General features: G+C 42.4%; 1 protein-coding gene and 1 long non-coding RNA gene across 2 annotated transcripts in view; one reads left to right on the plus strand and one right to left on the minus strand.

Moving 5' to 3' along the window:
• Positions 1–9,410, minus strand: part of LOC113152629 — a 32,452-nt gene extending 23,042 nt beyond the window's left edge. The window contains exon 1 of the long non-coding RNA XR_003297912.1: positions 9,311–9,410. This is a non-coding gene — a long non-coding RNA (uncharacterized LOC113152629). The remainder of the gene's footprint in view (positions 1–9,310) is intronic.
• Positions 9,411–15,300: 5,890 nt separating this feature from the next.
• jun (Jun proto-oncogene, AP-1 transcription factor subunit) lies at positions 15,301–17,396 on the plus strand. Its single transcript, XM_026346395.1, has one exon. It carries the CDS (start codon positions 15,678–15,680, stop codon positions 16,653–16,655), a length of 978 nt encoding a protein of 325 aa, XP_026202180.1. The 5' UTR covers positions 15,301–15,677; the 3' UTR covers positions 16,656–17,396.
• The last annotated feature ends 594 nt before the right edge of the window (positions 17,397–17,990 follow it).

Raw genomic sequence — 17,990 nt, forward strand, 5'->3', positions numbered from 1 at the left:
TTTATATGTTTGTTTATACGCACTAATAGAACGCCTGAACTGCTCTTGCAACACCTTGACAAACCAACACATCAATCAGTCAGTCAACAGCCCATCAAACTAGGTGCTCTATGTTCCCGAACTCTCGAGCAGTTCCCTATAAAAACCCCACCTCGAGCCAGAGGAGGAGAAACTGGCACTGTGCCTGCTTTTCAGAGCCTCTGCACAGAAAGGAAGCAGCCTGAGTAGTTTCATTGTAGGTCCTTCCTGCTGCTCTTGAAAGGCAGAACCCATGCTTCACTGAGGCCTGTCATTGTGTCAGCGACTTGTTTACATCAATCACCTACAGCACATGTTCAAAACGGCACAGTCGCAGCTGAAAAGTGGGAGGATGTTGGCAGAAAGAAGTCCAAAACTGGCACATGGCTGCAAAATGCCACTGTCATGCTTTATTGCCCAGGTTTGCCCCCTAGGTAGCAGTGCATTCTTCACTTGTCTTGTGTTCCTTATGTGCAACATCTAAATGGAAGCACCAACATATAATCCATAATGTTAGTCAATGATTGTTTCTGCTGTTGCTACAACATAAAACAGACATACCAACAGAAACAGCGGGCCTGTAATGCTTTACGTGACACTAAGCTGTTTCGATCTGTGAATTTCACATTCTAGTTGAAAGAGAGGATTGTGCTGTTTCTGAGGCTACACCGGTTTCACTTCTCAGCCCTATAAAACCAAACACACATACAAATGTATCTCCCCTCACGCAACCACGACAGACAACTGCTCACACACACGGCTGGGGGCGGACGTACGTCAAAGGCAAACAGTGGAATCCTACTCCTCAACAGCGTCATGCGCCCACTACTACCCGGCATGGCGCGCGGCCAGACAAAGACAGCAGGGTGTTTGTGATGAGCTGAATGAAAGTGTGTGAGTGTCTGAGTGCTCCTACATCAACTGACAGTGACGTCTGTCCATTCTCTCCACCTCCATAAGTCTCTCCACTTCTCCATCCCACATGCTTGACAGACAGAAAGAAAGCAGAGGGCAGGATGTGAGCAGAAATAAAGCTGAAATCTTACATAAATATATAAAAGAAATGGGAAAAGCAATCATAAAAAAAAGGAGTCATTCAGTTCCAATATAATTACTCCCAGAACCAAGGGAATAAGACACAGCTGTGTTATCATTGGTGTCTTACCCAGCATGTCAAAAACTCGCGCTCTGACACACATACATGCACAATGGGTAATTACTGCCAGTTAGCCCACTCATTTATCGCCATTACGCCAAAATGACTTCCTCCACTGTCCATTTGAATGCGCATCATTCTGGAAATGTCATTTAGAACTGTGTGCTTGACAGACAGGACACAATTTAGCAATTAAAGTAAATTTATCAATCAGGTGCATTTCACATTCGCACTACTTTTAACGTTTCACAAATAAGAGCAGAGAAATCTTGGCACATGTAAATACAGCTTTTATTAGCTACACCTGCAACCTCTAACACCCAACAGCTCTTTGCAAATACTCACGCAGCTGAACAGAAAGGATGTGGTGTGCACCGTGACAATATGCCCCTTTAACTCAAATTAAAGCAGCTCGGCTGCTTCGCTTGTCTTGCCTTTTTTTTCTCTCATGACATTTGGGATGGCACCTTCTAGAAGTCACAATCTTCTATGTGCGCTTATCACCCATTACTTCATTTTAAAATAATCTACAGAGCTCACATTCCTAAAACAAAGTTGTCTACAATGTGTTCTGCGAAAGGTCACCCCTACGCGTCAGATGTAGGGGTGCTAATGCCTCAGTGATCCTGTGTACTGGCTGAGCTGTATCCTAGATTAATTCTCGAGAGATGTTTTGTAAACAGCTTTTGAAGAGCTAAGCTGCATAATTGGATATTATTATCCCTGTCATTAATATTATGGTTATATTTATTCTTTGCTTTATAATTGCTATATTTACTCTTGAAGACACATATTATGTGTATCCAGTTTTTGGGTTGGGTGGGATTCAAAGTTCTGATGTATGTTGAACATCAAGATCTGTCACTGTGGGAAGATGTACAATAAAATAAATTGATCATGATGAATAATAAATATACTAAAATCCAATATTAGCACAATCTATGGAGTTTCTCCACTTTTTAAATCAGTTTTACTTGGTACCACACTGCTACAAATACTTCACACAAACAAAGAGGATAATTGAAGCTATTTATCTGGTGTGAGCACTAGGATTAACCACCTCCAAATAGTGCATGAACACTCCCAAGTCAGAATACAGGGTGTTTTCCTGTTTCTCCCATTCTGCTAATATTGCTTGAATACAACATAACCTCCCATAAAACCAGAATTACCACACACCTTTTCATAAAATAAACAATTGTGTGTATCCTTGAACAACATGCTGTATACATTTCCTTCCTCATTTCCTCAAACATTTTCAAAGCAGATGTTCTGAACATTTTGAACCCTTTCATTGTTTATATCCATGTTTACTTGCCAGCAGTCTGCTTCTTCTCTGCTGTTTTACTTGGTGTGTTACAGATATCTGTAGATAAGTGGAATAGGGTGAATCCATTGGCAGACAATCGTATGATGTGGCGCTCATTTGCTCACATGTGAGTGTGCATAAGTTAGTTAGTCATCAAAAGCTCCAGTGTACCTTTAAATAATGAACTTTAGAGGTACTGGCAGGTGTGATATGTCACCTTTGAACAGAGACAGTCTTTATGCTGTTTTTAGTCTTAATGCTAAGCTAAGTCAAGCTGTTGGCTAAAGTTCGATTTTCATTGTACACATGTCAGAGTTGTACTGATCTTTTCACTAAACTCTCAGCAATAACGCAGATAAGGTATTTCTTGAAATGTCACTACTGCCTCAATGGTTTACATTGGCAAACAGAAACATACCTTAGACCTGTGTAGACCAGGAGTGGCCAGTCCTGGTCTTCAAGGGCCACTGTTCTACTGTTTTTAGTATTATTCCTGCTCTAGATAATCAGCGGTGGAGCAGGGATGGATGGAAAACAGGCAGGACCAGGATTGACTGCCCCTGGCTTAGACCATCACAATACAATAAAGTGACAATTTAAAAGCAAATCACTGCAGAACAGCTTCAAAGTAAAGACAAAAACATGTGCTATGTCTGCACAATTATTTGTGCGTGCAGAGATCAGGGCAATGACAGTGCTGTGCAGAACCACTGAGGAGTTCAGTTGCCCAAGATCTATATGGTTGTTGACCTGAATTCAAAAACAGACACACAAAAAAAGAGAAGCAGAGACCTCTGGACATCCATTATTAAAGCAGCCTGCTAAAATGCATGACACCTGCAAGAGAGACAGTAGAAGCAGGAGAACTAGCACTGAAGAACAAAAACGAGAGTGAGAGGAGCAGCAACATGGTCTCGCTGCATGCTGACCTCAGATTACCTGATAATTAGGCAGCGTTTTTGCTGAGACAACCTTCTACCTTGTACAACCACAGCCATCTGAGTGAGAGATGTGGCTGGCAAATGGAAACACAACTTTCATTAGCCAGTATCTAATAGTGACAGAGTTTCTATATGACTGAATGAAGTACTAGAACTATACTTGGTATTACTATTAGTATTGGTTTTGTCTGGAGTAGTACTATTGTTGTGCTTTAAGCGTTCATTAGTACCACAGAAGTTTACTTTAATACTGTGATTTTATGTATAACATTGTTCAGTTTATTGTGTATGGTGATGTACCCGTTGCTCTGTTTCTTAACAACAGACAACACAGCCACAGGAAATGACAGAGAGTTTCTAGCTGCTTTGAATTACAGGGAGGTCGTCAAAGTCTGGATCAAGGGTACTTTGTTTTCAGAGACAGGCTGGTCTGTCTTAATTATTCCACAATGGAGCAGTACAAAGATACACAGAACGGCCTTGGAAGTGTCTTGACAATCGTGTAAACCCACAGGGACCTGAAAAGGTGCAGCTCAACTTCCCATAGAGGTTATTCATTAGGCCTGCATACTTAGATCAAACATACAGATATATCTGTGTCTTCTGACCAGACCCCTTGACCTTCAACGCCATCGTAATGGTCTGCCCGTCAGAGCCAAAACACACAGCCTGAGCAGGTCCCATGGGCCCGTCTGTATTTTCTCAAACACATATACACACACACATATGTGCAAAGGCATGTTAATGCATGCGTGCACACACAGTCCCAGTATGTGATAAGAGCTGCAGCCCTTAACCTTCTTAGATAGAGGCAGGACTTTAAGTGCAGACAGGATTCCAACTGCTCACTCAATCAGTGTGTGTGTTTGCATGTGAAACTCAGACAGCATGTGTCGGATTGAAGTCAGTTTCGACTGAGACTTTTTCCTGTTCCTCTCTGACAAACCAGTCTGACCATACACATATTCACACACACACACACACACGTACACTCGCACAAAGTCACAAACACACCTGCAAGTGAACTAAAATAGTTGAGGCTGATCTGAGAATGATTCCTCATGGCCAGAGCTGCACTGAGTACACAGAGATTAATGATTGGCTGAGAGGGTAGAGGTGCATTCCACTGAGTTAGCTGCTGATTGCGGTCACCTCAAATTTAAATGATGGACATTCAAAAAAAAAAACATACCCATGCTACATGCTTCTGGGAACTGTGCAAGACATTTGCAGTTGGACGGTAAACACATTTTCGCATTATGACTCCTTATGAGTCCTACTGATTTGACCCTTGTGTCCTGTTCATAGTTTGGTTACACATCCACTGTTTCCCTCCACAGACTGAAGGTTAAGTCAACTACATTTATATGAGACACTTAAAAGATGTTAACAACATCTGAGTTATATGTAACTGTCATGTAACATGTGCTGCTAAGTCACATTTATAATAAAAAATATTAGTATATTACTATTACTTTTTTTTCGTAAAAAAAAGTAATATCTGTGAAACGGTTTTCATTTACATTGTGTAATAAAATATTGTAACAGCTGGTGCTGATCAGATTTTGTGGGTAGACCAGAGCTAACTGAAGCTGGCAGCTAGTGGCTAACAGCTAGCAGGGTGTGGGAAAAATATACAGCATAAACTGTGAAAATATTGGCAGATGTGAGAATACTCATGCCCCATAAACTGCATGACCCCAAGTGACCCGCTAGCATGAACAAGAAAAGCAGGCACAGCTCACGGCTTCTAACAACTATTACCATAACCAGAAGTAGCTATGTTAAATTTAAACTTTAACAAGGTCAAGGCCAACCAGGTGGGGTCACTTCCACAAACACCCCTCACCCTTATGGTGTTAGCCAACTATGTACAAAAACACCATGATGTCCCAGAGCTGCTCGATTGATTCAGGTCTAGGAAATGGGCAGGCCAGTCCATAGCATCAATGCCTTCATCATGCAGGAACTGCTGACACACTCCAGCCACATGAGTCCTAGCCTTGTCATGCATCAGAAGGAACCCACTGCACCAGCATATGGTCTTACAATAGGTCTAAGGATCTCATCTTGGTACTTAATGGCAGTCAGAGCACCTCTGGTTAGCACATAGAGGTCTGTGCAGCCCTCCAATGAAATGCTTCCCCAGACCATCACTGACCCACCGCCTAAAAGGTAATGCTGGAGAATGCTGCAGGCAGCAGAACGGTCTTCACGGCGTCTCCAGACTCTGTCATGTCTGCCACATGTGTTCAGTGTGAACCTGCTCTCATCCGTGAAGAGCACAGGGTGCCTATGGCGAATCTGCCATCCCGGTTGGGCTCGTGTTGGGCTGTGAGCACAGGCCCCACATGTGGACGTCGGGCCCACATACCACTCTCATGAAGTCTGTTTTCTAATAGTTTGAGCAGAAACATGCACATTAGTGGCCTACTGGAGGTCATTTTTTAGGGCTCTAGCGGTGCTCGTCCTGTTCCTCCTTGCACAAAGGAACATATAGCAGTCCTGCTGCTGGGTTGTTGTCCTCCTGCGCCCCCCTCCAGTCTCCTGTTATCTCCTCCATGCACTTGACACTGTGCTGGGAGACACAGCCAACCTTCTTGCCACTTTGATGATTGATGATCACCAAAGAAAGCATGGTAGAATTAGTTAAATCAGATAACAACACTGAACTCTTACATTTACCTTGAGCAGTTGATGCTAAAGCTAAATTTGTCAATACAGTCTCTGATGTCTCTCTGATTATGCTTCTTGTCCTTGGATAGTAATGAGCAGGCACATTTCCAGGCACAGCTTTTATACCGCTTGTCAGAAGTGTCAGATCTCCCACTGAAGGAATACATTTTCTATCAGCAGCCCTGCAATAACTAGGCCAACTTAAACTGATGAACTGAGGATTCACAGATCACTGATTTAGATTCACAAAGCGCAAACAGGAAGGAAAACTTGAAATAAAATCAATGCCCCATATAAATTAGGGGAAGTTCTCATTTGTCACCTCAGTCATATCGCTGTAAAACTGAATTTGCTTGCATTTATTATGGGAGATTCAATGGTGGACCCGACAGCAATATGTCTACATTTTGTCTTTAGCGTAAAAATATTAAAAATGCTAATCAAAGCTGTGAAAGTTGAAATCACATTTCACAGAGTGTATATTTTGTATTCATATAAACCAAAATAAAAGTTATCTTCATGTAAAACAGTCCATCCATGTTTCATATATATCAGTCGGTCTTTGGCTTTGTATGAATAGTCTTAAGGGATAGGTTCACAGTATTTTAAGTCAGTGTCTATAAACACTGAAACTGGTTTTTCTTGCTATAATCATTCCACCTGTTAATACATGCCTCTCAGAAATCCCTCCAAAAGATGGCTCCTATACAAATGATGGGGAACTGAATACGAATACACAAAGACAGAATTACACACTAAAAAGAGTTGACATTTGGAAAATATCCATTTATTTATCCCTGACTGCTATGGCCTTAGCTTTAGATACGCATTTTAGAATTTACGAGTTTTGCACAGAAGAAAGGCTGTAGATTGTTTCACAGTGTTTCTTCCCCATCTCTTCAAACAAATGGGCTTTAGGAAAGACTCTCTTCATGACCACTTTGATTTACACAGTATGTAGAGGTGTAAATACTCAATTACACTGAGGTGCATTCTGACACTCCCTGTGGTGGTGTTGATGTCCCACTTCCTGTTTACACTCTAGATACTACACTGTGCACGAATGCCAGGTCATTGGAATCATAGTTTATATGAACTTGCATGTGGTAAAACTGTTACTATCATACTATGTGTACATTATATGCATTAAAGTAGTAAAGTATTAGTAACAGTTGTACTAGAACATTAGACATTTCAAAACTACACTGAGTCAATGACAAAGCAGTTACTATCCAGATCAACATAAGTCCCATGTGTGCTAGTACAGTATGTGCTCCAGTGTCAAAACCACTTGTCCAAACTACTGTTTTCAAGTTCATTTTACCAAGAGACAAAGAGTCTATTTATCTACAGGGAGGCAGAACAGAGGAGGAGAGAGGCCGAGGGCGACAGAGATAAAGGGGAGAGAGAGAGAGAGCTGTAAGAAAAGAAGGGAGAGAGAAGGACGACTGACAGAAGAAGTTTCCAAAACAGTAGATCCAGGAATGTTGGTTGAAGGTGCCACATAGCTCTAAATATTTGTTGCTTAGTCGGCAAGGCAACGGACAGCCAAGATGTTCATTAGCAAATCCCTACAATGATACCAGAGAGTCAGAGAGTGATATGGAGCAAAATGTGTCATTTAAAGAACAAGTTAGTTGAGCTTGAAAAAGAGAAAAAAGAAAGATACAGTGGGATAAGAGCAAGACAAAGGTGGCTTATGAGTGTCATTGTTGACTTTACATTGTGAAATCAAGGTGCACTTGATTTCTCAACTAAGCTACAAGTACACACACACACACACACACACACACACACACACACACACACACACACACACACACACTGACAGGCTCCAGATAGACACAGCAGTAACTGGGAGACTGAACAAACTGCTGTCACTCAAATATGTACTGCTGCTTCCTCCCTTCAGCCTCACCCAACCCAGCCCCAAACACACGCACACATTATTGTATGGCAGTCAGTGTGAGGATACTCATTGACATATTGCACTCTCTAGCCCCCTATTATCACCTAAGCCATACTAATCTACTCTGTTTCAATTTTTAATTCATCACATGTACTGCCTTACCCTAACCCTGACCAAACCATAGTCTAACCCTAAAATCTAGTCTTAACTCAAAATTGCTCTTTAAACAACCTTCTCAATGTAAGGACAGGCTAAAATGTCCTCTCTTTGTAAACATATGTTCACTCTGCAAAATATGTCCTCAATTTAATGGTTAAAAAATCATGCTGGCTCTCACAATGATAGCCATAATAAACACATATGCACACACTAGTCATACACTTGTTACACTAATCTCCAGGTACAGCAAAGTGTCCCAACTGGGAATGACAGTGCCCCATCAGTATAGTATTTTTCAATGTCCCATTGTACTGTAATGTTGGTATATGCCAGTAAAAAATGACCACACCTTTCAGTTATCATAGTGACCTCTGATTTAACCAGAAGTTACTTCAACCTTCACTGAGTTTTTGCATTGCAGTGTTTACGGTTATTATTGTACTATACTATGGTTGTTAACAGTCTGTACAGCGTTTTATAGAGGAAATAACACAGTCTTCAGTTTCATTAATACAAAATTAAACACAAAACTCTCTCATTTCAACACACTCAGGGTGTTTTGATGCTACAGTTTTACTTGGACACGTGTGACCGTTGGAAAACCACTTTGACAGCGGGTAAATGTATACCTGCCAGCTAATCAGAGAGAAGTATTTTCCATGGTCTTAGTACAGTACAAAGTGGTATAAAATCCATCATTAACCAACAGCTAGACAACCATCAAATTCTGAGCACCCTCCCCTACAACTATAACACCACTCAATATTGATCTGCGATCACATTTCATAGCCGTCTCAGAGGAGGGTGGTGAGAATGATCTCTGTGTGCATCAGCGTGTACATGCTTGAACGTGTATACATGTGTGCACGAGAGAAAGACAGAGAAGAAGAGAAGAGAAGAGGAGAGAAGGGAGATGTGCTTTTTACAGACGCATGTCTCTTATTTCATAGGACGCCATTCTGCCCGATCAAGTTCACTTATACATATTATATATTATATCTCCAATAAATCCTGAATAGAATTTAGCCAAATATTCACTGCGCCCTGAGTCATGCTTTATTTGCAAAAGCCCTTCTTTGTCTTTCTGACAAGCCCGTATTTATGTTCTCTCCTCTTCAGTAAGTGCAAAAGAACAAACTTACATTTTTTTCTTCTCTCAACCACACACTGAAACTGCTGCTCGACTTAAAACAATCGTTCAGTCCTGTCACTCTCTCCACCTCCTTCTCCCCCCTCCTTCTGTCTTTGCTGTTTTATTCCCTCTGAAAAGCCAGGCTAGAATAACCAGCAAGTCAAAACACGTGCTGACAGCCTCCCAGTCACACACACACACACACACACACACACACACACACACACACACACACACACACACACACACACAAACAACACAAATGCATCCCAAGTCTTACTAAAACAAAAACACACACACATACACCTTGTGCAGTTAGTAAGGTTCCCCAGCTTGAAGAGGTAAATGGAGTGGAACAGGTTAGCATTGCTGCCATATTGTGCCACCTGTACAAACATGGTACTTGATCATGGCTAAACAGACTTACACACACGCGCACGTGTGCACACACGCACACACATACACACACACACACACACACACACACACACACACACACACACACACACACACAGTTCTCCATCTGGACTGAGGCACTGGTGGGTTTTAAAAGCTATCGATCATTATCCCTGGTGACACACTCACCTCCCTGTTAGAGGCTGAACAGAGCCAGCTGAGGACTCATGCTGGTCCCTGAGTGTACACACAGACACAGTTACACGCACGCGCACAAACACACACACTCACATGTGCACACACCCTACTATGCGGTGTCAAAAAGGCCATTGACTTTGTCTGCTTCAGTCCGTGTGTCGGTGCTTCTGTGTGCCTCTGTAGGCTCACTCACCAAATGTGTGTGTGCTTGTGTGTGTGGCTCACTCTGCCTTTCGTTTTAGATGAGGTTATTTAATTTACATAATGAAGCCCAGACTCACTCTCACAGATTAAATTACTCTGAGACAACAAATAATAACAAATGCAGGGCCGTGTAGCCCTTTAAATGAAACAGGTCTATTTTATCAGGAGTGTGCTAGAAAACCATTTTTTGTCTAAAAAGAAAAAGTAAAGTCAAAGAACCTGCAGTGTGCCCGCTCAGTGATGTCATAGTGTCCCAGTGAAATACGGTGTGCTGAAAGGGTCAAAATGAGAGCGAGCCAATCGATATTCCATATGATTCTGACCAATAAATCTAAGATGTGATTAGTCTGGGTAGCAACGATTAATTGCCTAAGCTAATAAAGTCTTTTGTGGCTGAGGGTGCCAGAGAGGCTGCTGGGAATCATGGTTCATTTTATGGGCAAATTAATTAAACTGTGTCTGAAAAAGCCCTGTCAAAGACAGGCCTCAAACACTTATTCTACACTAGTGAAGGGCATAACAATGAGAAACGGTGTGTGTGTGTATAACAATCAAACATGATTCCTGCCTTCACAACGTCCCATAAATCACAAAGGGAAATAGGGACATTTGTCTTTTGGCTGTGTCTTTTCCTTTTTCATAATAAAAATGGCTGCCACTGTGTCTTATTAATGTTCATGTGAGGATGAGTGTGAGTGTGTGTGCACTCTACATAATTCAGGTAAAGATGATAAAAAGGAGCCACTAGGGGAAAATGAAAGATGTGGTGTAGGATAAGGACAAGATGATAACAAAGGAAGGAAGGAGATGTGGAACAAGCTGTTCTGACATTAAAAAAAAACAAAAACCTGTTTCTTTCCTGGAGGTGAAGTCAAACTACGGGTTACTTACAGTTCCTTCTTCATTTTAGTGTGTAGGGAGATCATTGGGCCTCAAGACTCACTCCCTTTCTATCAGGTTAAGAACATCAGTCACTCCCAAACTCTTGTCAGATGCCCCCACAGTTGAACTTCTCATGAGCAGGTTATTCCTACATAGACATTTCTGTCAATAGTGGCTTTTAGCTAACTACTGCCAACTAATCATTTATTTGGCAGCTTTTAGCTGTTTAGCTATGTATTCATTACATTAAGCTATCTGTTTTAATCACTATTTATCAGCTACATAACACATAAATAGCTTCTGCATGTCGCGGTGTGCCAATGTATTCACATGTTTGCTGACTTAAGATGTGAATTTTCAATTTCAATTCAATTCAAATGATAATTAAAACTAGTGAGATTACACACTGACATTGACACTGACTCCTACACCATATACAGCTGAGTGTGTGAGTGTGCTTGCAGGACAGTCCAACACAGTCTAGTCAGTCGGGAGCTTTTTTTTCCTTCACATAACAGCTGAAACAACAACTGGTCTCACAGGGTAATACCATTGTGGAGTGCACTGTCTCCAAAGCTTTATCAGTCTGTCTCCCTGCCTCTCGCTACCTCTGCACATCTCAAGGATGTTCATTTAGATGTGAATACCAAAAAGTTTGTTTAAAGACTCTACAGTTCTACGCTTGTCTATTGTACTGAGCTTGGCCAGTGTGCTGGTTTAATTCTACAAACAACATCACCAATGCAAACACAGAGAGCACTCTGAGATTTAACTGAAAAGAACGACTGAAACAATAGTATTGAGCCACAGCCTGTTTCCATCACAGGGGAAATCCTGCTGCTGCCTGGACGGACACTGATAGGAGTAAGATGAGAGGGAGAGAGGCAAGAGAGAGAGCAAAAAGAGGAGGAGGAGAGAGATAAGAGAAAGGCAAAGTGTGTAGGGGGTGTAAGTGGAGGACATTTAGGATCCAGTCCAGGGGAGGGGGATAGATGGAGGGAGTGAAAGAGGTGAAATCCAGGAGAGAGGGGGAGGTAATGGCAAAAAAACAAGAAGCAGTGGTTGATGGGAGGAAAGTCTAAAGATGATGTGTGTGTATGTGTGTTGATTTGTAATCTTGGAAAGAAAAGGTAAGGGGGTTAAATCAAAACAACTTAAAAAGTAGTGCATTGCGTTTTTTAACTGTTAAATCAAGTCAGACTGTTCCTTCGGGTTCCACCAACATTTTGAGATCTGTTCTCAAAGGTTCCTCATGTAGGGAGCTGTGCTGCATGTACTGGTGTATGTAGTATAAACATTTGAACGTTGTGTTCATTCCTCTGTCAAACACTGTTGTTTAATCTATAACAGTGCATTATTTTAGTAAGATAAGCTGCCAAATAAATGCTCTGAAGGAAGAAGAACAGAATTTCTTTTTGAAATGTAGTGAAGCAGAAGAATAATATAGTGCAGAGAACATCAAGCATGAGTAGCTTGAATTTGTACTTAAGTGCAGAATACCACAGTGGTGCATTAGCTGGCCACAGTAGTTGAATTTTAGTAGTCAAAGACCAGAGAGCCCGCAGTCATTTCCACAAATCAACAAGAATTCAATAAACAAAGTCATAATTTAGCTGGTGGCAAAAAATGTAAGAGTGCCTGGGGATTTCTGTACGTCATCTAACCCAAGTTAAAATTACAGGTAATCACCATCAATGTTTCAACAGTATCACTATTCCCAAACTTTTCCATCATATTTTTAAAGTTGGGCATTGCTACCCTTTGGCAGAATGTCCACACTGTTCCTTTTGGTTGAACTGCATGTTCCCTTTCTTGGTCTCTGCTTCAGTCATAAAACATCTGGGAAAAAATACTGAATAATACGTACTGTATGTGACCACCAGTGACCAAAGGTTTGAGACCTGAACCACAGCACAGCGGGATATCCCGACCTCATGTTGAATACTCACCTAAACAGTAGAGTTCCTGCTTGCTAATTTTCCCATGGACTCCTACACAGAAACTCACTTTGGCAAATTACCATGCTGTGGCTACTCCTTTATAATTTAATGCATGGCAAGCAGGGAAAAATGCAGGCCCTGCAAACATATTGAAACATTTAAGGGTTTGTATTAAACGCCATTTGAAGTGATAATAAAACAGAATTTGACATTTGCCATGCGATTTGAATCTCAAAGAGCTTTAAATTAAATGAGATAATAACTTTAAATGACATCATGTTTCGCTTTAACTTTAACTGTTTGGGACAGTGGGTGAACTCACACACGAGGATCCCTGCTGTCAGGTGGTGGGGACTAGACCACCTACTAATGATTCTTTTATGTGCTTTAATTCAGAAGGAAATCAGTCATGAATACATGTATGAAGCAAAGTAGATAAATATTTCAGATCAACCGGTCCTTATTCTGCTCCTTGTTGAGTGATATTTATCAAACTGCAAAAAAAGTGAATGAATCTGAGACAAAGGACTGGAAGTACTACATAAGTTCATTACACTGACGTCAAGCTTTCTCTAGTGTGTCCATTGACTATAAAGCGACGCAAACGTCTCACAAGCATTTAAATCAAAAGAGACTCTGCACAAGATCAGTTAAGTCAACCAATTAGATCAGATTATATCCAACTTTATTGATTGCCACAGTTCGACATATACAACAGTATATAAAGACAACATTAGCAGCCATAAAAAGTCCGCCAGCCAGCGCCAGGGGACTGATTTACTTGTCACACAAGGGGAACATATTTAGACGTGGTGTGTAGAAGATAGTGGGCAGTAAAGCTGGCAGGGCAGAAGATGACCCAGACAGTGGAAGTGTGGAGAATTAGAGGGGAGCGCGTAAGACACACCAGTTAACCCTCTGCCATTGACCATCCAATGATTTCTGACTGAGGGCCAGGGGACAATGGAGTGCACTACACTAATTACACACAGTGACATGGATAATAGGGAATGTACTCTGATCTATGAACAAACGCCTGTAGATCTGTTTTTAACAATTTGTTTACAACTGTACAATCTAATACAACCCAATGCAGCAGCTCTGCCATGAATTCTACTTTACAAGGTGAGAATTTCCAAATTTTTGTTGAAACTGTCAGAAAGGTTATTAAAGAGCTCTATAATGACTGTTGAAAGTAAACTGAGAAATTATAACATTATAAAAGTAGAATTCATGGCAAAGCTGCTTTAGTGGATTACATTAGATTGTACAGGTGTACACAATAAAATGACCAGGGAGTGTACGTAGCAGATATAAAAGTCTAAAAAAATGTTAAGCTTTACAGATGTGCGATAGTTTATAGTAAACAAACTATCCTATTAAAAGTGTCTTCCAGTGACTGAATTAACACATTTCTTAAAGTGTTAAGAGAGGAACGGTAAAGGTGACTTGTTAAGATGGGCTTGGCACTGCATTCAGGTAAACAACAGGGCTTTAACACAGGTCTTTGTAAATATGTCCATGTTTACATTAACCTGCTCAGGTGTCAAATTTTAGCTCCCGCAGCAAACAGAGTATATTCAAACCTAGTGTGGGTGCAATGTGGGAAATTTTATATGGGACCACCAACCAGAGACCACAGACCAAGACACAAAATGACAGTCTGAACAAGAAGACTTTCCACTGAGTGCATGGAAAAATATAGGATTTGTTTTCACATAGCACTTTTGGAGCTCACAAGTCTCAACACTTCTAACCCGCAGAAACTGGAGCTCTAATTCAGCTACAAAACAGATATTTAGCCAAGAATAGAATAGAAAAGAGGGAGATTTATTGGATGTCCTATAGGATATTTAGCTTTTTATAAAAGTGATACATGTGACCAAATCTGGATGGCAAAGTAGAATAGAATAAATTATTTTTATATATTAGAGATTTTTTAAGCTTAAACAAAATTCATAGGCTGTCAGAGATCTTTCAGTTGCATTTTATATAGTTTTATATGGATTAAATTCTAAATTAAATGAAACACTATGTGCACAAAGGTTACATAAAAAAAACAAAATAAATAAAAGTACAGTTGTCATTGTTGATGTGTGAGAGACACAGAGCACGAGCTGTCGTCCCGCCCCTGACGGAGGAGCGGGTAACCAGATATTCAAAAACAATACGTCATCCCACAATGCAACGCGCTTACGCTCGCCTTGCAGCATTACCTCATCCCACAATGCACCGCGAGAGAATCTTCTGGGTGGTCGTCTAGGCAACGTGCCTTATCTGAGCGCGGAGTCCCGCCCCCTCCCGACACGCCCCCCGACCAATGGGAGCGCGCCGTCGTGACATCATGGCTATTCTTAGAGAGGCGGCGGCAGCAGATAAGGTTAGCCTGCACGCTCAGGTCGTATACACAGCCAGGCGGAGCGAGCACCGCACACTGCAGCCGGAGCCCGAAGAGAAAAGTTACTGCCGCTCGGCGCCCCTTCATTCACGGGCTCCATTCAAGTGTGGATACTTGAGCGAAAGCGTTGCGAACTGTTACAAGTCAGCCCCGAACAATCGACCGTCGCCTGCCGAAAGAAGTAAGTCCTGATTCCTGTGTCAACAAAGTGCGCACTCGGTTTGGAAGTTTTTACGCACAGGGAGGACGTTTGGAAGCCCGTGTTTTCCCTCACCTGATAAACCAGCAAGAAGACAAGGGAGCGAAAAGTTGTTTTGTAGAAGACTTTATAGCTACATTTTGTTTTTGGTTTCTCTTCTATGTATACCAAGATGGAAACTACTTTCTATGACGACTCACTCAACGCTTTCTCCCAGCACGACAACGCCGGCTACGGATACAGCAACCCCAAAGCGCTGAAACACAACATGACACTGAACCTCTCCGACCCGACGGGCACTCTGAAACCTCACCTCCGGCCCAAAGCCAGTGACATCCTCACCTCTCCCGACGTGGGCTTGCTGAAGCTGGCCTCCCCGGAGCTGGAGCGGCTCATCATCCAGTCCAGCAACGGACTGATCACCACCACGCCGACTCCGACACAGTTTCTGTGCCCCAAGAATGTCACCGACGAGCAGGAGGGCTTCGCGGAGGGGTTTGTCCGGGCACTGGCCGAGCTGCACCACCAACACATGCCGGCCCCAACTAATGTGAGTGTCACGTCTGCTCCTCAAGCCAGTGTCAACACTGCCCTGCCGCCTGTGTCCTCAGCTGCCGGTACCGTTTACAGCAACGGAGCCATGCGCTCTGACTCGCCGGTTTATGAGGACTTGAACACTTTCAACCCGGCCATCAGCACAGTCTCGGCACCGAATTACACCACCTCAGCTCCGACTATGTCCTTCCCTGCTGCCCCGCCTCAGCTTCCCATCTACGGCCAGCCCTCCCCCGGCCAGCTTCCCCGGCTCACGGCGCTCAAAGAGGAGCCCCAAACGGTGCCCGAGATGCCGGGGGAGACCCCTCCTCTCTCCCCAATAGACATGGAGAACCAGGAGCGCATCAAGGCCGAGAGAAAGAGGATGAGGAACCGCATCGCAGCCTCCAAATGCCGGAAGAGGAAGCTGGAGCGCATCTCGAGGCTGGAGGATAAGGTGAAGACCCTCAAGTCCCAGAACTCGGAGCTCGCGTCCACCGCCAACATGTTGCGCGAGCAGGTGGCCCAGCTGAAGCAGAAGGTGATGAACCACGTCAACAGCGGGTGCCAGCTCATGTTAACGCAGCAGCTCCAGACCTTCTGAGGTGGTGCCAGTGGGCTACGGAGAGAGAAAAGACTGTAGTTGAACGACACGGACGCTTCCTGTCATAGTGAGTGGCTCTATCTCCCGTAAACATGACGGGATTTGGGACGATGTGACGCGACACCGGCAGGATCGGAGCCGCACTGAAGTTCCTGAGTGCCCCGCGCTCCCCGGTGGCGCGTCCCAGAGAGGGGCTCGGGGCAGAGACAGAAGCCATGAACCAGAGGGGGCATGGCATCAAGCAGGACACCTTTCTGTTTCTGTTTCGTGCTGTTTTTTGTTTTGTTTGTTTTTTACAGAACTGGACAAGACTGAACATTTCTTGATTTACACCCAGCTCTGCATGGACCCTCTAATGACCATCAAAGGAGAAATTCAGTATTAAAGGATTTAACAACCTGCAATAGAGACTTTTCTTGCTGTAGCCATAATGGCCTCAAACTTGGGCGTGTTGGTAAACTCCAAACGGCTGAAAAGTTGTAACAAAAGCCGCCTGATTTCTGAGTTATAGTACAATGTACTTTTTTCTTAATTGTAAGAAATCAAGTTAGAAAAGCTTCAAGATTTACTTGTTTTTTCTAAAGTTCTTTAATGGGGTTTAACTCATTGTGTATATAAGATCAACTTGGAGTACTTATGTTTACTGTTTGTAATAAGAATCCTGTATAATTTTTTATGTTTTGTTTTCTGAGCACTTCAGAAAGTAATCAATATTTAAGGAAATAAACCAGATAAAATGAAGCAATCTCGCCTCTGTGTTCTTGTACAAGTGTGTGACAGAAAGCAGTGGGTGTGCCACATCAGGAGTTCAAATAATAAAACATGTTGCAACATGTTGCAAGAACTGCTAGTTCCCAGTACCTCAAGGTAAATTCCATTAGTGCTGGTATTGATCCAGGCTGAGTGATTGTGTTTCAGCTGACATACCAGGCTCACTTATTGATGGAGGCCAATTCCGCAAAGTGGGGTGTAGCGCTTGAGATATCCACTTTATGTCTGAGCACATGTCTACACCAAGAGTCTAATTATTACACGAAACCTCCCATTGTTCTCAGGTGATAACACTATATGTCGGTGCAGAGGTAACATACTATTTCATTGTAACAAGGTTATAATAGGTTGACGAACACAATACATCTCAAAAAGAGACTTATCACTGTTGTACAAGATACTATTGATTTCATTCATAATAACAAGACAATTGTCTGTGATATTGCATCAGTCAGTTATTCAACATTACTTCCTGTCCTGCTGTAAATAAAGAAACCCCCAGCATGTGAAACAACACTGTGAAAACATCCTAAATAATACCTATATAAAGTCTTAGTCTGAGCT

Source organism: Anabas testudineus, chromosome 4 (genome assembly GCF_900324465.2).
Source record: "Anabas testudineus chromosome 4, fAnaTes1.2, whole genome shotgun sequence".
Lineage (NCBI taxonomy): Eukaryota > Metazoa > Chordata > Actinopteri > Anabantiformes > Anabantidae > Anabas > Anabas testudineus.